The sequence below is a fragment of the Thunnus maccoyii genome, chromosome 17 (assembly GCF_910596095.1).
Source record: "Thunnus maccoyii chromosome 17, fThuMac1.1, whole genome shotgun sequence".
Taxonomy (NCBI): Eukaryota; Metazoa; Chordata; class Actinopteri; order Scombriformes; family Scombridae; genus Thunnus; species Thunnus maccoyii.
This window is the reverse complement of record NC_056549.1, coordinates 12103547-12130189: the sequence shown is the minus strand read 5'-3', so window position 1 is coordinate 12130189 and position 26643 is coordinate 12103547. Positions and strand designations below refer to the sequence as shown.

Below are 26643 nucleotides of genomic sequence, written 5' to 3'. Positions count from 1 at the left end.
TAAACAGACACTGCACCAGTAGTAATATAATCAATCAGCAACCTATCTTTTGTTTCCCCTGTGCAAATGCACCGACAGAGGGGAGATAGTGAAAGCAGGTAAAAAAGAAAAGATGAACCTTCAAACTTAAAAAATAAAAAAAATCAAGATCACTATTGTGCAGATTTTTTATTTTTTTTTACACAGTAGCATTTCAAATTGTTAGCCTGTTGATGTCCTTGCATTCGGCCTTGCAACACAGTATGTGTGTACTTCATTAGCTAGCATTGTGTTGTGTTGCACATCCAGCAGAAGCATATCATTCCTCCTGAGCAATGTTATAACTGTCCCCTGTGGGTGAATTTAGTTGATGGGCCTCTGCAGTACATGCTATTTTTAGTGGTTTGCAGCTATGATTTTTAATTAGTATTGAAATTGGTGTTCTGGAGCTGAACCTCCTAACAACAACACCTTGAATTATGTCTGCTGTCTCTTTCAGATGTAGCTTTCTTGTCTCCGTTCATACCACTCTGTTTACATCCAAGAAACAACACTGGCAATTTGAATGGACTGCAGAGGGGAGATATTAACTCTACTGTACATAACATGTTTTGTGTTAAAAGGAATAAAACCTGAATGATCTTTCTATAGTCTCTTCCTTGTTTTTTTCTTTTGAGACTATTTATTTGCTTCTGCTTCCTGGAATCAAGGTTCTTGTTTTCAATTTTCAGGATAAACACTAGAGATCTTATTCATATATTCGTCTTTATTATATCAAAGTGTGCTTTGCCAAACCCTTCTTCATAAAGGCAGCCACAGCCTGAATGACTCGCTTTCAATGAAATTAAATGAAAGAAAGAAGAAAGACTAGAGATACAGAGATAGTTTTCTGTTCTCAGAGTTGACTGTGTGCAGCAGATGAAAACAGGAAGAGATAATTAATGGTAATAACTGACCCGTCCAGCCCAGAGGAGCTGATATTAGCTATATAGCCAGCTCAAAGCTAACACATTTACAAAGCTCAGAAGTCCATCTAAGCACATTTTATACCTGCTGACACCTCAGTTGTATTTTCCGCAGTTAGGTCTGTGGGGAAGGTCCTCTGCAAAGTTAATAAAGAACCTTGCCCAACTCCTACACTGATCGATTTTAAGTTTAAGATGCTCTCTTCTTTTTCCTACAGGGTACTCTTTTCGGTGTTTTCATTTAATTTCAGCTGCATTAATTTTGCTGCAGCATCTAATGTTTCACTGAGTGACTGATCGAGGAGGGCTTAAGAGTTCTGCAGGGGCAGCTTATTGCGGGCTCAGATAGTTCTCAGACCATCGCCAGCACAATATATCTAAGGGAGATCTGGCAAGGAGGCGAGCAGAGGAAAATGTCGGCTGACGTGAACCACCGACATCAAACTGTTAGCAAGGAGTTTACAGGCACAGGATACTCCCATTTACAATACATTGTTAATTGATGTATACTATGTTTCAAACCTATTATTTATGCCAATAATTAGCATTTTTCAAAACACATACTATTGATGTGATTCTGATCATTAAAGCTGAAATGATTAGTTGACTAGTTAGGTTATTAATCAACAACAATTCTGATAAGATTAATTAAAACAAGCCTTTGCTGCTTCCGTCTTCGCAAATGTGAGGATTTGCAGCTTTTCTATGCTTCATATAATTACAGATGGAATATCACACTGAATATCATAATGCACTGTTGGTTGTACAAAACAAGCAACATCTAACATTTTGAAGACTAAAAGTTCAATTCATTCAAATAATTTTGTTGACAAAAGAAATGAAAGGTTAATTGATAATAAAAAAAATAATCGTTAGTTGCAACTGTAATATTAATCTTATGTCTTAATGCCACATAGCTCCACTTCTTAGTGATAATCAATGCAATCTTCAAATCAATTATTGGCGTCCAAACACACAGTTTGTCAAGTGGACTGAGAGCGATTTCAGCTGATGGAGGAATGGAAGGCAAATTGCAGTGCCTTAAACCTATTCAGTCCAGGTCAGCATTTACTGTACAGGGTTTGATAAAGGACTACTTTAAAACTCACTTTAAAGCGGTCTGAACAAGCCCAGCAACACTGAATAAATTGAGAACACAGAGATGCAGTGCGGAGAAGAAGAAAATATAGAGCCAAGTTTCCAAGAGAAAAGAAAAAGCACTTTGTACTATTGGTCTGTACTGTATGCTAATGTCAGGCAGATGATATTAATGTTGTCTGCCTAGTCAGCTGGTGCCAATTTGTCAGTGGCTGTGAAATGGTAAGAATCAGGTGGGGCATATATTGTGAGAAACAACCCACTGGATGGTAGATATCATTTAAGTGACGATTTCACACACATCTTCACTCCTTCCTGATAGTTCTCACTGCGTTCCTTTAAAAGAAGGATTAGAATGAGACAATAGCCTGCTTTCTGTGTGTTATCTGTGGAGGGACTTACACAAGTCTCACTCCACACTGCTAGTGCAGAAGCCAGAGAATTTTAATGAGGACAGTGTGTGTTTGTGTGTGTTTGCCGGCACATGGAGCAGAGCTTGAGCTTGAATCATGTTTTTTTGGCAACAGCAGCGTTCATCTAGATTTTGAGACGTGTGAATGTGTGTCCATTTCTTTGTGTGCTCATGTGTGCAAGACGAAACAAAAATAGAGGCTGCCCATTGGGTTCAAGCACATGCTTATGCATGAACACACTCTCCACCAGTGAGGTCCTGACTCACACACACATGTCAAAGGCTTAACTTGTCTTGGCATACGCCTCTTCAGCTGTGCAACGCTGTGCAGCAGCGTGCGGTGTGAGGTCGACTTGGGGAAGTGTGTCTGCTTCATGTTTGCCTTTCATCGATGGAGTTCATGAAGGAGCTCAGAGACCAAACAGCAGCTGATGGTGTTTGTTTAGCGATCGTGCTGGCTTTGCTTTATCCAGTCGGTCAGTATAACTTGCGCTTCCTATCTCATCAGGTGTTCAATTCGTGCTGCCCTGCTGCAAGGTGCCTGAGTAAATGTGTGTGCGGAGCAAGAGAAGGCAGGGGGGTTTTGGAGAAAACATTGACTCGCAGAAACATGGAACATGGCAATAAAAATAGAGTTTTGACAGAGGCATTAACTCCTGTACCTCTTCATTACTGGTATTTGCGCTTTGTGCTTGTATGCCCTGGAGAGTCTCCTTTAAAGTGACTAGGTAATATATTTGGGTATATGCAGAGGGCAGTGTGTGGGTTGGTGATCTCTGGGGAGCCTATTGATTAGTGGGTTCAGTTGGATATAGCAGGTGCTGTAGGCAGGTTCAATAGGTTGAGTTATGACTCACATTGAAGGAAAGATTTAATTGTTAGCTGGTGGACCGTCTTCTAGTCATATAAGGCTTTTATTTCAACTGTTTGCATCAATATTGTAACAGAACAGATGATCCATCCATCGTCTATACCTGCTTATCCTGTTCAATTTCAGGGGATGTTGAAGCTTATATACTGCGTAAGAGCTGAGTGCACCCCCCCATAACACATTCACAACTACTGGCACTAATTAACCATTCGTTAAGCCCTAGCCCCCCACCCCCCACTCCTTAGATACTGTTGCTACGCCTGTCAACCTTTCCGTTCCCACATTTTAACACTCAAAATTCAAGGTCATTTTTTAAACAATGGGTCCTTGATTTCCAACAGAGGAAGACAAAGGCAGCTTCAGTCATCAGCTGGTTGAAATGTCAACTGCCGCTAACAGATTTTATCATCTGTAGCTTCCTAGCTAATGAAAACTAACATTAACGTTAGCTACATGAAATGGTGTCTTTGGCTGACTTTATTGACTAGCAGCATGGCCAAGGCAAAAAAAAAAAAGATAATCCATGAAGAAGACATGGAAATAAGAAAACAACAATGTCCTTGTATTGCAGTTTAGAGCTAGTTATTTCTTATGAATATAAGGAAACGTATGGTCATCCTGTTTGGCTCCTTAGCTTACATACTTATTTTCAAACAGTATTTTCACTTTTAACATTACAAGAGTCTTTTGAGAGTCAAGGCGTTCAGGATGAAGACACACTGGCAGTGTCTAGCAAACGTAATGCTATCTCGGGGAATGGTGCTGGGGTTGCTGGGTTGTGACAGAGCTCCTAATGTTAGCCTAAACTCTGATAGCATCCAAGACTAGCTTCCACACAGCTGGGAAATACTACAGTGGACATGTTAGTCATGAATGGGCCTTTTTTTATGTCAACTAATGTCGTTAGTTAATGAAATGCTTCTCGGTCTTGGACATGGTAAGTTTACAGCTCATGTTAGAGCAGATAAATTCAGTGTTTAATCCATTCCTTTCACTTTTGATCTTATCTGTTTGGTTTTGGAAAGTCACCACCCTCCACTCTCCAAAGCTTGACAGGCCTGACGTACCTACTTACAGTGTACAATTAGACAATTGCTGTACGTAGGAGGGATTTAGCGAGCACATAACCCACATGTCTTTCTACTGTGAGACAAAAACATCCTCATATTTCTTTTTCTATTCATTTGGAGGTTATTTTATGCTCTTTAAAAGTTAATACAACTAGAAAACCTTAGATGACTTGTAGAACAGAACCATGAGAGCCAGAAATGACTGAACAACATCATCTTAGTAACTCAGTATGATCTGATCCTATGATACAAGGTGACGTATCATACAATCTTCTGAAAAGATCCCATAATACACGTAAACATAGATATATGTGCATCAGCTCTTAAGTGTTTTTGAATGTAAATGACCTGGTGTGATGAATGGTGTGATACAGCCATGGTGAGTTATCTGAGCCTTGTTTGAATCAGGACAGAATGAATCAGCGCATTATGTGTACATTATGTAAATGTTTGCTGGTGTGGTTAATGGAGGTAAAGCCAGTTTACGACTGCCCATTACTCTTTCAAGGACTTGCTCTGGGGTGGGGCCCTTAATCAGACTAGTGGAATCAACTTCATCTTTTGCCTTTTTTTTTTTTTTTTTCTCCCAATCAGAAGCTTAAAAATACTACAGTGTGTTTGTGTTGTGTACGCTAATGTGATTATCTTGCATTTCATTCTTATCTCCCCTTTTTGTTTTTCAATATTTTCTCTCTGGGCGAGGAAAGGCCACAGATGATGTGCTGACAACCGGTTATTTTCTATCTGTTAGTCGGTATTTCTGGATATGGACAACGAATTCATAATCACAAGATCTATATATACAGTATAACTCACAAAGAAAAATGATGATATTGATCTTGTGTTCTACTAATGTATAAAACATTGATTTATTGAGCAGAAAAGCATTAATGACCAGCTACGAATGATGTGATGTTTGAAGAAATCTCATCTCAGGATTTAAGTCATGAAACGCTCCAAGGGAAAAATCAGCTGAAGAATATTGTTTAAAAACCATCATGCAGAGCTTCAGTTGGAGTGGTGTTACCAAAGAAAACCAAGAAGTCAAATAATAAAACAGTATTCAATGGTTATTAACATTTCAAGGTGTTTCCGCTGATCGTGGTACATTCAAGAGGGTGATATGAAAGGATGGGAAAGATAAAGAGAATCTGCAATGATTGTATGTCACATCGTACATAACACTTAGAGCCATGCATTAAAGTACTTAAAATGATGTATTCTCTGTTGAAAAAGGACATTGCAGTGGAACATAACAGAGTAATTCCAAAGTGCAAACCAATGAGATATGAGTTAAACCGGCAATAACTGTTTTTTAGCCGTTAAATGGCTGTAAATGCAACATTGAAATATTGTCACTTTTTAAGTTTATATGGTGAACTTATTAGCACTATTTACACATCCAGCAGATACGGAGCAACATTAGCATTTATTGAAGTTGTGTTTGTGTCCACCTGGTGAATGTAAGTCAAATATTAACTCTCCTTTTAGCTCCGTTTTTGGTCAGGAAATATCTGGCTCATTAGCTGCTAAATGACCCACTACTGTATGTTCAACAGCTAGTTGCTAACTATGTCTGTCTGCTGTTTGGTGCTGGGAAAGTAGTGTACAAAAACAATTATCTGCTGCCAAGGCACAAAATTAGCACCAGCCACCAGCCAAATGCTGGTAAAATATGCAAGTGAGTGGCTGGTAGATTTGCTTCACTCACCAACCAAAAAAACAACGGTTATCTATTGAGTGGCTTGTAAAAATTTGAACATTCACTAGCTATTTGGCCGGTGGACAGAAAAGTTAATTTTGCACTGTGCCTGCTGCGAATGGAAACAATGATGGTGAGAGCAGGGAGAGTGAATCAAAACATGTGCGGGCTGTAAAACCAGAACAATGGCCTGAAAAAAGCTTAAAAAAGCTCTGTAGAGCTGAGGAGAACTGCAGAGTCGGGCGATAATTCCCTGTGGGTTCGTCACTATGATCAAATCCCATCCACATTACTCACTGTTATTATAAACATACTGATTATAGCCACTTTAAAGAAAGAATTGTTATTCATAATTATGTAATAGCTTTATTGGTTAGATGTGATGTTCACACCTGCTACAGTATTGCAGGATGAGATCACTGTTTGATATTCACTGTTTTCTACAACCTTTACATGCCAATTTTATCGTGTCTTTAACGACACTATCCTCATGCGCTCGTACACCAGCCAACAGCGGTTAAACAAGCATCAGCCAACTGGAAGCCAGCTTGCTGTGAAGAAAAGGGTAGCTCAATAATGAATGAATCTTCTTGTTATTTTCTTTGACACAAGAACACAACAGGTGGAATTTTTTTGGAGTCAGTGCCATTTCACTCTCTGCAGTCATGTATTACCCCCCAACACACACACACACACCTCCTACACTCAACACCTTCCTCTCAAGCCTTTAAAATGCACAACCACACTTGTTACTTGATTAATGTTACATGAGTATACTGTTCACACTCCTATTATGGATATCAAAACTGAGTGGCAGTGGCATTAGCAGAAGCATGCATGGTCACATTTTTTATTTAAAGGAAATGCCTTCAGATCTTCATTCAGGATGTAACTCCCGGCCTTGGTTGCTCTTTGTCCAATCTGAACAAAGGAGAAGGTCATTAGGATGAAGCCCGAAAAGAAGTCCATCACGTCACTGGTGCTTTGCTTCTAGTTTTAATGGTGGGTTTCTTGTTGCTGTTGTTTAGATCCCTGGTTTGTGGCCCGCTTGTTTTCTAGGGAGATGAATGAGAGAGGAGATAGGCTGAGGCAGACGCCACTGTCTAAGGGAGAGGATGAAGAGGAGATTCATTACTCCTAACCCCACCCCACCCACCCACCCATCCAACACACACATGCACAAACACACACACACACACACACACACACACACACACACACACAGCAGAACTGAGCCTCATTATTTCCTCATCTCCATCACTGGGAGGAAGTGAGGGGTTGCAGGCTCTGCTGTGAGGCCGCTGACGTCTGCCCCTCCATTTATCACACACATTGTCCACACGCGTGCACATACACACACACACACGCAACACACACATACATTGGTCTCCTAAACACACCCACAGACACCTAGTGTTCCTCCAAAGACAGCATAATTGGAAAAGCACTGTCACTGAGGAAGATGGAGGTGCAGCAGTCCTAAGAGGGCTGCAGCTCTTAAAGCAACAGTTTAAACGCAAGATGACTTCATCTGGCTAGAGGGAAACATCATCCTCTCGTTGAGCTTAAACATCAACTATTTACATATTTTTTTACTCCAAGGGAAAAAGAGCAATCAAAAGTCTATATTTAAGCTCTGGATGTTTGTTTATAGAACACACAAGATGCATTTTTGGACTCATACTGAGTATTTTCTAAGTCATTTTTTGCTTCTCATTAGCACTCAATAACTCGAGGGGACAGACCCACTTTACTATACATTAGATTATCTTCTTGCATTACTAACAAGACTATAGCCTATATCCATTCACTACCAACAATGTGGCATGCTGTATCGCCCATTGACTTCATTCTGCATTGCTGCTTTAATTGGCAGTAATTACACTTAACCAACCCTGATGATTGTGGCCTCAAAAGGGAGTTTGTTACCATTGCCTCAATGCTCAATGCATGTCTTATGCTGACTGGAGAGAGATAGAGAGTGTGTATAAGTGTGCGAGGAAGTCGAGTTAAGGAGATTTTATAGGGAAAGATAGAGGAGGGCCGCTCTCTTCCCCCTCCCCCGGTAGAACTTTAAGTTCAAGTTAACAGAGGAATGTGGCAACGCTTAATGAATAATTCAGCACTTGTTACACAGAACCACAGAGGCATGCCAAACAGCAGCTATGGCAGAGGTGGTGTGTTGCCCTTTACAAACCTTAACCCAATTTGTCCAAAGTCCCCCCACCCCTCACTGTGTTCCTGGCAGAGAGTAGTCTTTATAAACCCCCGATCTGAAAGGTCTGTCCCTTTTATAGTGTATTAAAACAGTTGTTTCGACCCCTGGCAACTAACCCACTGATTAAATTTCAATTCCAAACTTCAAATATTAAAGTCTGGATGGGGAGCAGTGTAATGAATTGTACCCGAGACAAACACACATACGCACACACAAAGCCACCTAACCTAATAAACCTAGCATATTTCATTAGAAAAGAAATTGTACCACAAGGATTCAGATACTCATTATTGTTCCGCTGATTCAACCAGAATAAAAACACCAATTCATTTGTTAATGTTTGCTATTTTTAATATAGAAATGCTAAATGCCAGTGACCTTCATTACAGAAGTAGCTAATTAGGTGTGTTTTCAAACGCTTGTGAAAACATAGACGATGTTTGCACATTGTTATCTCCCTTTCATTGCTTTTGCTTTCAGCACTACGTTTTTCATTAGACATAAAAAAAAACCCCACCAAAGACGATGGCTGTTATAGATAAATATTAACAGCAGTTATATGATTAGATCCGTTCTCCTTTCCTATATACAAACATGTATACATGTTTTAACGCAAATACAAGGATATACTTATTTTCAAGTACTTGAAAATAGTAAATTAGTTTAAACAAGGTCAGAAATTTTATCTGAGGTGTATTTTTTATGATAAGTATTTTAAAATGGAAGAAAGGGCTCACCCGCAGTTAAACAGTAACTGAAAAATATGTCATCTTTCATGTTTCAAACTAATACCATAATCTGGTTATTCACAGTAATCTAGTCAGTGTTTGTCACATATTACCTTATTTGACTCCTGAAGACATCAAAGGTAAAAAACAAATACATTTACATACTTAATAGTAGCACATTTGAGGAACAGAGTTTGAACTGCATGTGAAAAAATGATTTGAAATAGTGCATTTTAGCTAAACTTTGAAATAAGTAATTTACATACAGCCCTGTATATCATGTGGAATCATTATCTATGAGTGTATGAGCTATATGATATAATGTGTTTGGTACCCTCTCTGTCATGAGCGTGAGTGTGTTTCTGCACGAGCAGTTGCACGGTCAGTATTAGTACAAAGCATGATATCTTTAATGCTTCTGAGTAATACCTTAATCTGGTTATTCACAGTAATCTGGTTATGTGAGTGATTTCAGAGGTCTTGTTGTTCCTACAACTTGATGATCTGTGCGGGCGTCACTGTACTATGCATCTTTGCCGTAGTGTATCTAATCGATCATATAATAATAAACTCAATAATCCTAAAATATCCATTAATGCTGGATCAGTATACATGTATGCATCACCTCTCTAATTCTTCAGTGAGATGCACTTTTCTTACTGTATGACGCATCCAATCACTGTTTGTTTCTCAACACAGTGATGTGTGTCACACTGCCACATTCAGCTATCACACACTGACTGACTGAGCTCCTCCCTGGATTTCTCTCCTCTCCCTCCTTTTATCCTGAGAGCGGCGCGGCACATGAAGCTGCTCCGACCCGTATCTCACGTCGCGGAGAATGATATTCAGTTTACTGAGATATCTCTGTTACACAGGCGCCATCATCAGAGTGGACTCATTGCAGAAATAGATGCATCATGCCCTCGCCCACCCTCCGAACACATCCATCCACCACCACAATCACACTTTAGTATGAAGCAACAGCTGACACCAAATAGATACAGCTAGCAGGAGCTAGTTATTGTGGAGTGTAACCATGAGATAGAGGTCACTGTTGCCAAGGGGTTGAGAGATGGAGAGAAAGGAAATGTTCTGACAGTAAATTACATGCTGGATTCACATATTCCATCAAAGGCCTCAGTATGAGATGGGTGTTATATATCACCAATATGGCTTATTAACCTTTTGACCCAAATAAATGAAATGCATTAAAGCACACCAGTCAGAAAACGGAAATTACACACCATCTATATCATGTTTTATTGCTGCTGACATGTTTGATATAGTGTGTTTACACATAGTGTACTGATGTTGCATATTGTCTTGAATTTTAGTTCTTTTTTCAGTACATTAAACCCACACATTATGCATCAATGTAGAAATCTTTTTCATATCTATCTATATTAATTTAATGCTTTTATTAAAAAAAAAACAGCTTCTAATGATTTAAAAAATATATATTTACATGAACAGATGCCTTTGATAGTCATTTAATCCGGTTGGAGACGCATTTTCAGCATCGAGTTTTAATGTCTAAAATCAGATCACAGCCAAACATCATCAGAGCCATGCCTTTGAACAGAGCAAAGCCAGAATATAAGTTCACCTTTTACTGATTCCTATTTATGTGGAAGCAGCTCTACTTTTTTTTAGGATTTGCTTATAGACTCCGGCTTTTTAAAAGAAAGACTCTTGAAGGTGAGGTCCTTCACAGGGCATGCTGCCAGGTAATAACTTCTCTAATCGCTTATGCCTCGTGCCCATATTCCCACCAAAAAGGGAAAAAAAATCCACTACAAAGAGAGCAAGTCACCCTTATTTGGAGAGAGTGTAGGAGACAGCTGCTATACAGTGTCATCACCTCATTAACCCTGCATCTGGATAGCAGCAATTTAAAGCTGTTTACATGCTCTCAACCTCCTTTTGCTCCTTTTGTGTCTGTCTCTTTCTGACCGCGGCCCCCTCCGCTCCCCCGGCTGTCTCTAGGCGTAAAATAAAAGCAAATTGCTTATCTTTGACATAACAGGGCTGTTTTTACTCATGAAAGACATTGCACAAATGTCATTCAGGTCAGTGGCTCTTGCTGGTAATCAAGCTGGGACAGTGATTAGGGGGAAATTAATCACGAGCCTCTGTCGCTCATGGCTGACAGCCTGGGAGCCTGATAGGTGCTCTCTTCCCAGGTGACTTCAACAGATCAGGCAGAGAGAGTGAAAGACATCAAAGCCAAGAAAAAATAGAAAAACTTGCATTAGATTAACACCCGAGAGACAGCCAAAAGACGGTCTGTACCAGGATGTTTGTGTCTGCGTGCGTGTGTGTGTGTGTGTGTGTGTGTGTGGGTGGCTGGGTGTGGATACAGTAGGTGGAGTGAGGTAATGTGTGTTAGCTTTTGTGCAGGTGTCTGCCTTTTCTGGAGGGGGGGGGGGGGGGGGGGCGGTGGGCGACATGAAAGGAAGGAGCTAAGGTTTGATGTGATAATGAAGCACCTTCTTTAGTCTTCATCTTGCTTCTCTTTTATCCAAACGACTCACTTGTGCCTATTTGTCCAACAAAAATGTTTTGGTAAGCCCATAAAGTAGGAATGAGCTTTCTGCAACTCAAACGGGAATATCAACATCTTCAGGTTTTTGTTCTAGTTTTGGTGATGTTACGCCTTTTAGAGAAAGAGGTTCATCTTGTCATGCGAGACCTCTGACTCACACGCACATTTGTGTGCTATGCTGCCCCGCCTGCGTGTCTTAATATCAGAGAAACCCAGAGCTTTCAGAGTCGTCATGGTTGGTGAGAGTGAGCAAGAGTGATGCTAAGGTTAGCTCGCTGTAGCGTTTAGCTGTACATGGGCAGATTTACCGGCCTGTGAACCCATAAACCTGCAATTACAAACCCTAACAACTCTGGCGCAGGCGGCCTGTACACCGCAGTTTTCCTCTGGGCTTGGGGATTTAAGCTTCACAATCAGTCAAGCGTGACTTCAGAAGCTAATTGCACAAGAGTGACGCACACACACACACAACATCCTTACGGGAGAAAGACTGATGGTGGAGGTGGAATTTTGTTTGAAATTCATCAAATTTTAATCCAGTGCGTACATTTCCATATTTCCATATTTATCTCTTTGCGCTCCTAGCATCCACTTCCTCTCTGCATATCATTTTGGCCCTATTAATAGCTCAAACCGCTCCTTACCTAACACATAAACACTCTCACACTCTTGTCACCACAAAGGAAAAAAAAAAGAAAGAAGACAACCTCCTATCAGGTCCAGCACTCAAAGACACGTGTATCCCAAGGTAGATAGGGCTGTCAATGAATCACTCTCTTTCTGCCACAGTTGGTAAATTGACTGTTTGACGGAGGAAACAGATGAGGGAGAAGCTCGGCGGAGTCAGATTAGATGTAGGATTCATACTCTCCTCCTCCTCTCTATAATGAATCAGTGTATTTACTTAGAGCATTCTGCTCCTCTAAAATGGCCCCACAGTCGCTCTGTCTTCTCTTGAGCGTTGTCACCCCCTCCCCTGTTATCCCCCCACCCCCACCTCCCCACCCCCGCCAAAGGTAATTGCTCTTACCTGAGACACTGTAATGGATCCTGGATGAAGTATTGACCGCTGCTAGATTTTGATTAAGGGGCTGTAGGGCAGAACATGTCTTTAATGAAACTGAGGAATCAGCATTCTTGGGCCGGTGCGTCGAGGCTGGATGCTGTGCTCTGTGGCCCATAGGCACCTTGATTAGGACCTCATCCCCAGCAAATCCAGGGGTGGGCCACGCCACTGAATTAAAAGCAATGAATTCATCCATTAATAATACCTAAGGTGTATGTAGTTTTTTCTGTGGAGGCTTATGATCGTTTAAGATTTGGATATTTCATTTACTGTAAACTCTTTGCTATCTCACACTCCCTCGCTCACATATTCACACACACACAGCGGCTTTCTCAATCACTCAATCATCCACCTTGTTGCTCAATCACTGATACACTAACTCACTCATTAATATACTCAATCACTTTCCCCCCTCATATGCAAAAGGTCAGCCTTTATCAGTTAGAATTTTAGCATGAGGGATAACTTGCATTAGCTTCTCTCATCCTCTCCCTTAAATTGCCTTTTTGCTCGTGGTAAAAACTGATTGCATCTCGGACGGAGATGAAAGGGAAACAGCTAGCTCCCCACGTTCTTTGAGCGTGCAAATGGACATAATCTAAAAGGCGAGTATTAGCATGCTAAAAGACACCACAGCTATGATGAACACCATTTGCCAAGGCTTAATGCGATAGCCGGGTAAGATGATTAACTTTGAATCCATTTAATCAACCACAAGCGCTTTTTCAAATAACCAACTGTCTAGCGTTGGATAAAACTTCCCTCAGATCTGTTGGGAAATGGGTAGAGTAACAGATGTGTCAAATCAGAGAGTGTCCAAATCAGAGCAGAGGCCAGCCAAACGTTATTCTTTGAAGTGACGGACATCAAACATCATTTTGTGCACAGTATTTGTTATCCTCGCTGAACCTCATATTTGAACCTCACAATGGAGTGCGACTCGAAACACACATCAGCTCGCTCATTGACTGGGAAGTCAGTGTGCCCTTGGGCTGCATCCTATTGACTTAAGCAGTTCAAGTAGTGGGCTTCTCACCTCCTTTCAGACATCGACCCCTGTGTGCATGCCGATAACTGCCTCCGCTAATGCAAAGAGAATTCTGACCCTTTCGGTCAGAGCTTTAACCACAATCAAGTGGTGCAGATTGTGGGAGATTATTTGTGTTCACTGAGAAATATAAAGATTTAATACCTGATTTGTTTATCATCACTTCCACAGCCAGGCAAGTACATATTTATACTCGTGGGTGAAATGTGGTCTGCGTGATTGATTGATCTGAGAAATTATCGACTCATTCGTCAATTGAACAACTCTTGGAAAAGTGTTTATTGATAGCGTCCCACCCCCTCCTCTCTGTGTGTGCTCCTCTTGCAGACCTTGATGACCCGGTGGTGACGGTGCACCAGAGTATAGGAGAAGCTAAGGAACAGTTCTACTATGAGAGGACTGTGTTTCTGCGCTGTGTGGCCAATTCCAACCCGCCCGTGCGTTACAGCTGGCATCGTGGGAGAGAGGTCCTGACACAGGGTTCAGACAAGGGTGTGGAGATCTACGAGCCCTTTTTCACACAGGTAAGACAGAGGCAACATGATATGGACAAAATATCAAATCAGGGAATATGGGACTGTAAATTCAAAGAAAATACTGTTTAATAGTAAATGCTGTACAGGTTAATTTACAATTTGATGCCTTTTTTTTATGTTGGCTCTTATGAAGACATGCATCTCTTACCCTGCCCCTGCAAGCTACAGAGAAAGAACAAATAGGCTGATACAAGAGGATGTGAAACAGCCATAATATACTTTCAAAGGCATAGCACAAGATGTGCTCATCAGGAGCTAAATTTGCCGAAGCTCTTTCAGACAGTGCTCTCTCATATTAAGAGATGCTCTCATGGCTACCCGTGGGTGTTGCTTTGCAACTGCTGTGGCCATCTTTGTATCACCAAAAGAAAGAAAAAAATAATTCCAGAGAACAAATTTGTTAAAACAAGTATTAAATAGCAGAGCAGTTTTTATAAAATGGGTTTGGAATTCATTAAGTTCATCAAATTCTCATGATACAACGCTCTCTCTCCAAGAGAAGGTGCTTGTATTACATGTTGTGTTTGTCATATGAAGGCTGATAGACAAAAGATGGAGTGAGCAAAGCCTCAAACGTGTGGAACAAAAGACTGTATTTACAGCACTCTGTTCAATGATTTCATCATCATGATGGCTGTGATAACTGCAGTAAAAATGAAGAGCCCTATAAATAAAGTAATGGTAAATGGTATGGGCTGAATCAATATAGTAAACCAATTCTGACAGCAAAGGTCTGACTCTTCTACTGCCTAATTATAGTAATCATCAAAATCAATTTGAGCTACTTTACTACACGTATGTAAATGGTGACCTTTATCAACATCTTCTGGCAATAAGTAAGAAGTGCAAAAACATTCCCTCACAACACACACTCCTCCCCTCCTCTTCCTGCATTTTCACAACACAGATGAGGAAGCCGTAGCAGCTAATTAATGAACCAACACAACATCTTGTAATAAAGGTGACAAATTACAGTGTGAAATACTGTAATAATAACTTTAATGCTTTTATGTCACGAGCAACAGATTTTGTAGCTTTTGTAGCTAGATGTCATGATGCAGGTTACTTTATAGCGCTGTCATCCATTGCTGAAAATGCAAGATTGTGGATTTATAATCTTTTTTTGTTTTGTTTTGTTTTCAAAAACCTACCCCTAATCTTACTACCCCCTTGTTTGGCTACAGGACAGTAAAAGTTGTACTCATTACCCAGCCAACTATGAATAGCAGTATCAGTTTCACTAACCCACTTTCACAAAGTTACATGCATATTGATAAAAAAAAAAAAAAAATTGCAGACACAGAAAGATTTGAGTTCTCTTCTCAGTTCCCTCAACTGAGCAAGTGGATTTTCTTTCTTTACAATTTGAAAATTGAGAAGCTTTGTTTCTGAAAAGGATCTTGTGCAGTCAACAAAGAACTGATTGAGATTGTTCTGTCACTAGTAAGGGAATTGTAGTCTTTGAATTGATTGAATTGAATGTGATTTGTGTGTTGAATCGGGTGGCAGAGAGAAAGGAAATCTACGAGAAAAGGGAAAAAAAGGACATGCGAGAGTGGAAAAGAGGCTTAAGGAACAGAGAGAGAAAAAAGGAAGTGAAATTGATGTTTGGCCAAATGGAGAAAGATGGCTGGGAACTAATGGAGTGGGTGAAGGAGGCTGAGGAAGCTGCGCAACTGGGCCTCATCAGACACTCCTTGTTTCTCCATCCTGTTCTTCATACATCTTTGCTCCTTCCCCTCGCTCCTTCATCTTGCCCTCTATTAAAGCTTTAATTGGGTCTGAAAATTTGAGCACAACCTAAACCCAGAGATTAGCTTTGTGTGAGTATAACCCCAAATAAATCCTAGCCAAACTCATAGTAATTCACTAATATAAATGGCTTATAGCATTATTTTTCAACAGTATATCTGAACTTGCCTGGAATATCTACAGGCAACTGAGTTACAAATTCATAAGTGACCCAAATCTAGTCCACTGGGTCAAGTAGTGCCCATTTAAGTCCAGTCAGGCCTCCGCTTTTGCCAAGTTAATTGGTGAATTAAGTTTGTCTCTATACCTTACTGCCTCTATTACTCTTCATTCCAGCTTCACTCCAGTGTCCCTAGCAGCTTTTATCAGCTTACCAAATGTTTTTTTTTTTAATTCCCACAGACACTGTAGGAATGCAGAGGTGGCATTTCAAACTCTGTATGGAAAACTAATTAAGTGAGGCCCAGAAACCCTGTCCTTTCTGCTGTCTGTTACTTTCTCCACCACCTCTCACTTCATAATTCTCCTCAAAAAGTGTCAGGGAATAACAGTTATTGAAGGTATATAATGGAGCCATTTCTCTTCTCTCATCTCTAATCTCGCCTTGTTACAGTTGTCGATACCTTTGGATGTTTACGATGGGGTTTCATGTTTTCTTGCGGTGTGATGTTCACTTAGAGCAAGTTGTCTATCTCAAAGAGGTAACCATTTAAAGCCCAGCTAGCAACATGATGCCCATCATCCAGCTGTGTCAATTATGACATTTTTCTATAGCTTATTTTCTTGGCTTCCATGTAGTTAACACATTTCCCTGCTTCTAGCTGTGAAAAATGCCCTTACTTTTATCCATCTCTTATGTATTTTTAAGTTTTTCCAATTGGTTGTGATTCTGCATCCCCAGAATAAAGTAACATGAAAATGAAGCTGGGGATAAAAATTTTTCAACTTGCAGTGACAGTATACTCCTCCTCCTCCTCCTCCTCCTCCTCCTCCTCCTTGCAACAGTCCTAAGACCCGGTCTTGAAGCTCTTATGTACTTCAGCGTTCAATTTTCCCATCAATATGGCCATCAATCCCCCCGTCCAATTGTATTTAATGTGTTTGTCCTTTACATTCCTTTCTCTGCCCCTTGCATTTTCCAAATAGATTTTCCTTCCAATCTGCCCCCCCCCCCCCCCCCCTCCCCGCTCGCTGTGAGTAAAGCTTGCACTCCGAAAACCACAGACCTCATCTGCTGATATCTGCTCTGAAGCAGAGGAGGTGACAAAGAAAGAAAGGAAGTATAGTGTGGGGTCCATGGCTAATCTAATACAATTAAGTTATCCATGAGCCACATTGGATATGAAAGGGATTGAAAGAAATGAGTGACTGCCATGTTGTGTGGACTGCAGCAGCATGCATTTGACTCATGTTTTAATCCCACCCCCACCCTCACCCCTGCACATCGGAGTCAGCCAGATCAAAGGTTCACATCTTCATCATAGCCTTCTGGGTGGGGTTAGCGGTTGACAGGCCTGGCTGGAATCAAACACACATTCTCAACGAGATAGCCGTTTCTGTGGAGAGATCCCCCACTGAGCCCAACCATATTTCTCTTGCTGAATGGTGAAAATAGCGCAGGGCCATTGAGTGGAGGGTAATCCACAAACTCGTATTGAGCAAGTTGACACATTAATTTTCTCGAAAAATACCCTCACATTTTTTTACAGTAATTTTCTCGAACTCTGCTACCTTTTTTCACTTTTGGCTTCATTAAAACCATATACATATTCATCTCTGTGACCTTTCTTTGGAGCTGCTTGGCCTTTGTCATCTCTCTCTCAGTACCTAGTTTTTTGCATTTCTTTTACTTGATTATGTTGATATTTTTTCACACATTTGCATACCAGTGTTGGTTTGGTCTGAGCTGCAGGGGGAAACGAAGATTTTGAAGCTGAAGAACCTGCGTCCTCAGGACTATGCCAACTACAGCTGCATTGCCTCAGTAAGAAACGTGTGTGGGATCACTGATCGCAGTGTTATCTTCAAACTCACCAATAAAACAGGTACTCTAAGACTACTGACTTTTCTGAATGATAAATTTATAGACGAAATTGCTGTTTTTGATTATGTTCTAATCAGATTGCAATTTGAAAATGGCAAATTCAATAAAGGTGCCTTAATAAATGTTGGGCAGGCATGGGGGAAAAAAATGAAGTTGTGCTCAGTTTTTCAACGGTCTTATATGGCTCTTCCTCCACAGCCTCGCCCTCCATCAAGCTGCTGGTGGAGGATCCAATTGTGGTGAATCCTGGCCAGACGGTATCCTTGGTGTGCATCACCACAGGTGGGGAGCCGCCCCCCATTCTCACCTGGGTCAGCAGTAATGACAGCCTACCACAGAGGAGCGTGGTGAAGGGGGGCACGCTTACACTACCGGCCATCTCTTCAGATGAGGCAGGGGTCTACAGCTGCGTGGCCAGCAACAATGTGGGAAACCCCGCCAAGAAGTCCACCACCATCGTGGTGCGAGGTGAGAAGGCATGACTGCATGACCAAATATACTGAGCCCCAAAGTGTTTAATATTAAATTAACAAAGGAAGAATCATGAAATAAATACATAAATAAATAATATGAATAAATAGAGTAAAATATATGAAAGGACAATGAAGTTGTGAGATAATTTAATAAATTAACAAAACTCCACTCAATGTGAAATGTCCATAATTCTGTTTTTTTAAATAATTTATGGTTTTCATATACAACCAACAGCCTTATCCTGACTTCAGTCCCTGCCTACACAACCCTTCAGGGCTCTATAGGTTGGCGTACCATATGATACACAGTCTGACATGAGAATTTAAGATAAAAAAAACCCAAATGTGTCTGTTTTTATATCATAATGTCACTTTACATGTCAGCGGAGTAGCCATCAGTGCCCGCCCCTCACCTTTCAGCCAATCACATGCCCTCAGCTTCTATTAGCAAGCACAGCAGCTGTAAGATTAGTTATTAGCTAGCTCCTGGTTAGTTAGCTAGCTCCTGTTAACTACAAAAACCAAAACGAAATCTGTCTGTAGAGCTTTAGCATCAAAACACTGCTGAGGTAGTTCTGATTTAACCAGCTAGCTGCTGCTACCCCTGGCTCTTCACTTTGATGCTGAGTAATAATCCAAGCGTAGGCCTACAAGCCAACTGAACTAGTTAGCTGGCTAGTTAAGTAGCATGTGCAAGTGTCTTAAGCTTATTAGTTATTAGTTAGTTATTGTGTCTGAATACTGTGTTTATTTACAGCAGCAGCCTTGAGTCAGTTGAATTCCTCCTCTCGCTAACAGAAGCTAGCTGGCTAAATTTGGTAGCAGTTGTTGAGCCCTCTAAAACTGCCAGAGTGCATGCTCAAAACACCACTTTCAAAAAAGTAACATTATAAAATACAAACAGACTCCTGAGAAGAGGAATTTGAAATAAACATTTCAATAATAAAAATCAAAATGTTCAGTTGTCATGTAAAGACTTGAGTTTGAGTAATTAAATAATTTATTAAATAATGATTATATACAGTATAATTGTAGAATAGAATATATCTTTATTGTGTACCAGGGTGGAAAATTGTCTTTGGCTCACCAAAACATGAAGACACACTACACATGATTCTTACAAGAACGAAATAGCGAAGCAGTCAGTGTAACAAACAGAAACAAGGTCACATTATACATTAACAGTCATGTCATGTCTCTGGCTTAATTCTCATCAGTCACTTTGCAGAGTTACGAAGTAAAATTTCATAATGTCTTATTTATTTATTTAATATTGAACACTTTAGGACTCCATACAGGCAGAGTGTGTAGTGGCCATGGACAGGAATAGTTTATGGTTGAATAGAAATGAAAAGAAATGATTGAATGGTTGAATTATGGGTTCAATGAAAGGTGAAGTTGGGGACACAGAAAGCTTTTCCAGGGACAACACTAAAGGGGAGAAAAACTCTTTAATGCAAAATTATAAATGTGCACATGTGCCATGGAATAATAAATAGATCCACTATATATAATATGGATTAACTGTACCCCAGGCTTCAAATTTTGTGTGAATTCCCTCTTTGCTGCCTGAGGATGGTGGTAAAGCCTTTTTTAAGAGTGCACATGCTGTATGACTGTGCCCATGTTTTATTAATTTTTTAAGAGATGAATCATTGAATCCGGATTGCAGTGCATGGTGTTGAAAGTTTGTTTATAGAGTTTAGATTTGATTTATTTGCATTCCAGTCTGAAGGATGTTAACGTCTGAATGTCCTTCAGACTTGAATATGCACTTACAGTTGGACCTTACAAACACACAAAGTAGCAGATTTCATAGTTATTACTGGCTGGCCACTTAAATACAGTGAAGGGCAATGCTAGAGGCAAAAGAGTGTGAAACCAATAATTAATAATACACTGATTCAAAGAGTGGTTGACACCAAATAAACAAGAACAGCAGGGCGAAGGCCATTGTCGACTGTTTGGCCATTATCAAGAAAATATTATCAAAGTAACACTTTTTTGATGCTTGTATTGATATTTTACTGTCAAACCGGATACCTGGAAGGTGAAGGATACTTGTGTGGTACTGAGGGCTTTTAGTTATGAACCTGGCATGTGATAAGTACAATAAAATGCTGAAAAACTCCAAAGAAGGCTAATACTGAAGACAGGCAATTTTACCATCTGTAAAGAAAAGCTGTTTTGCTATAAGACCTGCACAGATGCGACATGATGCATGGGGAAATTGACTTTCATACTCCTAAATCGACTGCTATTACTAAGCTCGAGGATTAAGGGTGGTGTGTGTGACTAGGCTTTCATCTGTGACATAACAGAGGATCCCGATGCCCTGAGTGCAGAAACGCAGGAACTTCTAACAGGTGAAAAAAAAAAGATGCATTAATTAGTGGAAGCCTTACAACCAAACAGCATTCATGGCATGATCTAAATGCGACAAGCTTATTCTGTTTACATTCCAACTTTCCAGAGAACATCATACACACACAAATGGAACACTTTTAAATGAGAGTTTATTGAGCGGATTGGCTCAGTTTGAGGCTCTGAAATGTTAGTTTCTCACAGAGTTTGCTCCTTTCATTTCAGAGATTATGCCACAGCTCCATCATCAGGTCGCCTTGTAGCTTAACCTGGTTGGAAGCCTTTATTTATTCAGCCATATACTCTCTGGGAAGAAAATCAAATCATCAAAAATCATTTCTGATGGCCCCCCTGACAGATAAACCCCTTCTCCGTATTGTGACAGTGCCCATATAGTCGAGGACTTCAGAATTGATAGGCTTACATCAGAGAGAAGGTGTCAGGTGTCCCGTGGGAACAAATAAGTCAGATCACATTCACCACTGGCAATCACTGCAATAAATATCACACTCTCGTTGATGTGTCATATGTCTTGAGCTCAGAATGGTACTCATATGGGATGTTGGTAAAAAAAAAAGATTCTCTGTCCTTCTTAAATATATATGCTGTATCAACATATACACATTGCTGTGTGACATATAAGGCTGCAGGGTACAGAACCATTGATTTGTTAGGCAGTGCAGGGCTTTATGGAAAAACAAGAATGCAATCTGTGCAGGCTGCAACCATTCAGCTCCATCGGGCCAGATACAAAAGCCTAATACATCTTACTGGCTACTTGACCATGCACCCGTTACATAAACGTTAGTTCTTAGACGTTTTCATACAGTGTGACAATACAGTCATTGGTGAAGTTCTGCATATTGGGTTTATCATATCTTTCATGAAACTTTCAATTACAAGGCAATGACAAACAGCCTTTGTGTAGAGATGGATATTGATAGCGTGGTGTATTTTCCTGAAGGCCTCAAGCAATCAAGTCATCACCGATATCAGTATGACTCAATGTGGTAAAATGATTTAAATGTTCCAACAAAAGGCAATAAAACAAGTCATCCCACATCTCTGTCTAAATTTGGTATGAAAACAAAATCAGCCAGTCAGTAAATACAAAGGTGATTTAAGTACATAATTCATCAATAGGAGACAGAGCACCTTGAGGATCAATAAAAATAGAAAATACTTTAGAATCCTTCTCATGAGACTGATGAACAACGACTGCTGTCAGTGAAGTTGTTGAATCAATAGTTATAGACAACAGAGTGAAGAGACATAAATGACATCTAATCAACAAAAAAACTCCTCCGTCTGACAAACTGTCACACCGTCTCACTAAGTGCAAATTTTGGATCAGCATACTTAAAGGGAAACTTCACTGCTGCGGATATGGTGATTTCTTAAAACTAGGTCACCTATGTAGTAGAAATGTGCAATTATTTTTGAAATTGGTGCCCTATGACAGGAGAAAACTGAGAAAAAGGCTGTAGATTCCCCATATCAATCTTAAGGGGGAATCCTACAACAACCATAATGCATTGCACTCGGTCCCATCCAATTCACTACTTGATGTGTTTACGGAAGGCAGGTGGGTTTCCCAGCAGAGCGGCTGGTTCGCAGAGACAAAGTTAGAGAGCAGCATTATATCACTTTACTGAGGCTTATTTTCATTTACAAAATGTTTTTCCTCATCAAGTCTGGCTATATCGTACCGGTGCACAAGGATCATAAAACAAATGGTGCACTGGAGTTAGTTATGGGGATCATTGCAAACTTACCGAGAGCTGTAGGCTACACAAGCCAGAATGCTGCCAGAGCTGCTGATGGACATTCAAAAAACCTCCAAGTCTGCCGTCTTCATTTCAGCTTGGTTTGGAAAACAATTGTGGACAAAGTGGTGAAAAACTGCAACCAAATGACAGACGACAAGGAACCGGGACCTTAGTGCTCAAGCTGAATGCAGCTGCAAAAGTTACAGGTAACACACAGTCGCTGTTGTGCAGGAGTTTTCAGTTCTGTCTCCATTCTTTCTGACGATTCTCACCAGACACCAATTGATGCTGCGGCACCTCTCTGGCTGTGGTGCCTCTCTTTTGGCTGCCACTGAACCATAGCTCGGTGGTCGCTTCCTCCTCCACACGCTGTTGTGTTTGATTCAAGAGCGTGATATTCAGCCTTGTATCATGAAGCTAGTTTTCTACCAAATATGCTGATATTTTAAAGTATTAATAGTATGATATTTTTGTAGTCTAAGGCAGATCTCCAAAGTCGGCCAGATGACATGTTTTGTGTCACCCGGCTGTATTGTCAGCAAATGAGGACAGCTTGTGTGAACTTGACTGACAGATGAAAGAACACACTTCATTGGAAGACGTGGAGGTGGAGATTGAACTCAACGAGGAATACACAGACACCAGCTCACCAAATGCTCAGGGAACAGGAGACTGTTAGTAGACAACTCCCTGCCTGTTCATCTAAGTGATGCTAGTGCAAATTCTGCCAGATCTCAGCACATCAATCCATCAGTTAAGTTGCCGAAGCTGATGATTGAGAAATTCAATGGAGATGTAAGTTTGTAGCAGGAATTTTGGAGCTAGTATGAGACTGCAATTCATAGCAATTATGCCTTTTGCAAGAGAGAGAAATTTACCTTATTGAAAACTTACCTGACAGGGCCAGCAAAAACAGTAGCAGGACTCATCCTAACAGACAGCAATTATGATGCTGCAGTTAATACTCCAAAACAGATTTGGAGGGAAGGATCTCATTGTAAATGTGCACATGTCAAAGCTACTGAATCTCACTCCTGTGAAGAAATCATCCGATGTTTTTGCACTGAGGCAGATATATGATGAATGTGAAATTCAGATTAGGAGCCTAGAGTCACTGGGAGTAGTATTAGTTACATACAGAAGCACGCTATGCCCAATACTGCGACAGATGACGCCAGAGGACATGACACTTGATTATAGCCGTCTAAGAAGAGAAGATGATGAATGGAAGGTGCTGATGTTCTTAGGTTCCTGCAGAAGGAGGTTCAGAGTAGAGAGAGAGCTTAGCAAATGATGAGATCATACAATCAAAGAGAGAGCCAGTCTGCTCACAAGCCATGTAGCAAATCATATTCCTCCAGTGACATGAAACTAAAGGAACTGAGCATGGCATCTGCAGCTGCACTGCACACATCTAGCCAGAAGACACAAAATTGTCTGTTCTGTGATAGTACTGAACACAGATCTGAGAAATGTCCAGACCACAAGGTTGTGGCATGTAAGGAGAAGCTAAAGAGGCTAGGCAGGTGGCAAGTTTAGGACCTAAACATATTGCAAGGTTCTGCAGGGTAAAGTTCATGTCATGTGTAACATGTGGAGGCAGGCATCAGGCAGCCATTTGAGAGGAAAATGAGGCACACCCACTTACGGTCTCTGACACTTTCATTTCCTCAGTAATTCCCCAAGCAGAGAAGATGAAGTCTAACAGCGAGAACATTGTGCTGCTACAAACTGCCAAAATATGGGTAGTAGGCCCTGCAGGTAGGAAGACAATCCGTTGCTTGCTAGATGGAGGCAGTCAGAGAAGCTTTGTGCATGAGAATGTGGTGAAGGCACTGAAGCTACCAGTCATTAGTCAAGGGACATTCCACCTCCATACATTTGGCTCCAACAGCAGTGCAGCACAACATAGTGAAGCTCAGCCTGGAGAATGATACTACTCGCAGACTTCCCTGGAGATGACAACCCTGAACTTCCTGTGCTAATTGACAATACTACTGGCAGATAGTATCAGGCCACGTAGAGAGACACAAAGATTCTGGTAGCAGTAGGGAGCACCTTTGGATGGGCAGTGCAGGGCCCAGTAGCAGTGCCCAGCATGACCAAGACCATGCAGATTCAGCTCAGTGAGGAGCACAGATTGACAAGCAGCTGCATGCATTCTGGGAGGTTGTGATGACCCCTGAGTCTTCTTCATTTTGCAGTGCTGTGTGGTTCACCTGTCTCTCTGCTCACCCTGCAGGTGGATCATTAGGGTATGATTATTTGATCATAGACTGTGTGGGCCCTCTCCCACACTAAGGCTGGCAGCTTGTATTTGTTGTCTGTGATGTGTCAGAGCACAAGGTGTCCTGCTGCTTATCCGTTACATACAATAACTACAAAGTCTGTAGTGAAGGTGCTAATTCAGCTCATTTCTATTTTTGGCATCCCGTCAGTAGTGCAGAGTGATCAAGGTTCTAACTTTACCTCTCACATGGTGCGGTGTCACCAGACACTCAAATCTCTGCTGCGTACATACTGTACAGAGATGGACCAAGACTGGGAAGATGGTTTGTCATGGCTTATGCTGTCCGTTAGAGAGGTAATACAGGAGAGCACAGGGTTCAGTCCAAATGACCTTGTGTTTGGGCAGTGTGCCCACTTGTGGCTTTAAAGGCACATTGGAAAGAGGCTGACCCGCTTGTGAATCTTTTGGATTATGTGAATGGGTTTAGGCAGCGCCTTCATGCAGCGGGTGAGTTAGCATGAGAGAAATTGGCAAGTGCACAGTCAAAAATGAAAAAACTTCATGACTGCAGAGCGGAACGCTGTGAGTTTAGCCCTGGAGATCAGGTTTGGCTCTTCTCCCTATTGTGAGTTCTCCTTTTCTGGCAAAATTTGTGGGTCCATACTCTATTGTGAATAAATTTTCTAGGCAGAATTACGTCATTGCAACTCCTGACCTCAGGAAAGCTACTCAGCTGTGTAATGTAATGCACGCTACTGTGCATGGAGGACTGCATAGATCAAGTTTGTGAGTAACTTTGATTTGTTGAAAGGGTATTGGCAGGTCCCTTATGAAAGCACTGCAAATAGACAGGGCACAACAGACTTTGGACAGACTCAGTGATAGTGCTACATTGGATACGCAGCTCTGCCCAGAGGTGGAAACAGTTTGTCAAAAAGAGAGTGATGGAAATCCAATCTCTGACCAACGAAGAGTCATGGTAACACTGCCAAGGAAAGTGAACTGGGCAGACCCTCCCACCAGACGTCTAACTGTGCAGGATCCGAAGCAGAACACACTGTGTTGGAATGAACTTGGTGTTCTGATATCACCTGATCTGTCAGAAAGAGCTGAGGACTATGGTCCAAAGTGGTGGTTAGAAACCGCGAGAAGAGCAATCCCAAGTGATTCACTGCCAGCTCTCAGCCTCTCAAACCGCTACAGGGCTCTGCCTGTGGATGCTCCAGTCCACCCAGCGGATATCTCCATGGCTTCTGCTGACACACGCTGTCTTCCACCCAGGCAAAGCAGGCAGAGTACTGATGTGCATCTCAGGACTGTGGTTCCCTCCTTGGGAAGAGGAACTCGAGGGGACACTCTTAATGTGTCCCCCTCTCCCTCCTGTCTCATTGTAGGCTCATCCATGTCTACTGTCCTAACACTGAAACCTTTTGCTATCCCAGGGCTCAGGTACTACACATTAATTCAGTGCTCCATGAACTGCTGCTGCTCCACCTCATTGGTCTCACATGTTGGATCATATGATATTAAGCTTCAGCAATCTGAAAAGTTGAAGGATGACTTTAAAACTCTGACTGACACTGTCCTGGAGTCTGGCAGACGGTTTGTTATTTCTGGACCCATGCCTTCTCCTCGGTTTGGAGATGTGAAATTCAGCTGGATGTGCCAGCTGCATATCTGGCTTAAAGGACTGTGCCATGCAATGGGAATTCCTGGATAACTTCTGTGTTTTTTGGAAGCGACCTAACCTCTTTGCAGGGGATAGACTTC

At 41.2% G+C, this 26643-nt stretch overlaps 1 protein-coding gene across 7 annotated transcripts in view; it reads left to right on the top strand.

The window, feature by feature from the left end:
- Positions 1-26643, top strand: part of LOC121882202 (MAM domain-containing glycosylphosphatidylinositol anchor protein 2-like) — a 181359-nt gene that overhangs the window by 73161 nt on the left and 81555 nt on the right. For 4 of the 7 annotated variants that reach the window (XM_042390242.1, XM_042390241.1, XM_042390238.1 and 1 more), the window contains exons 4-6: positions 14033-14229; positions 17903-18038; positions 18236-18505. In XM_042390242.1, the coding sequence (XP_042246176.1) occupies positions 14033-14229; positions 17903-18038; positions 18236-18505 (603 nt within the window). The remainder of the gene's footprint in view (positions 1-14032; positions 14230-17902; positions 18039-18235; positions 18506-26643) is intronic. The other 3 variants (XM_042390244.1, XM_042390243.1, XM_042390240.1) reach the window with 1 other exon arrangement.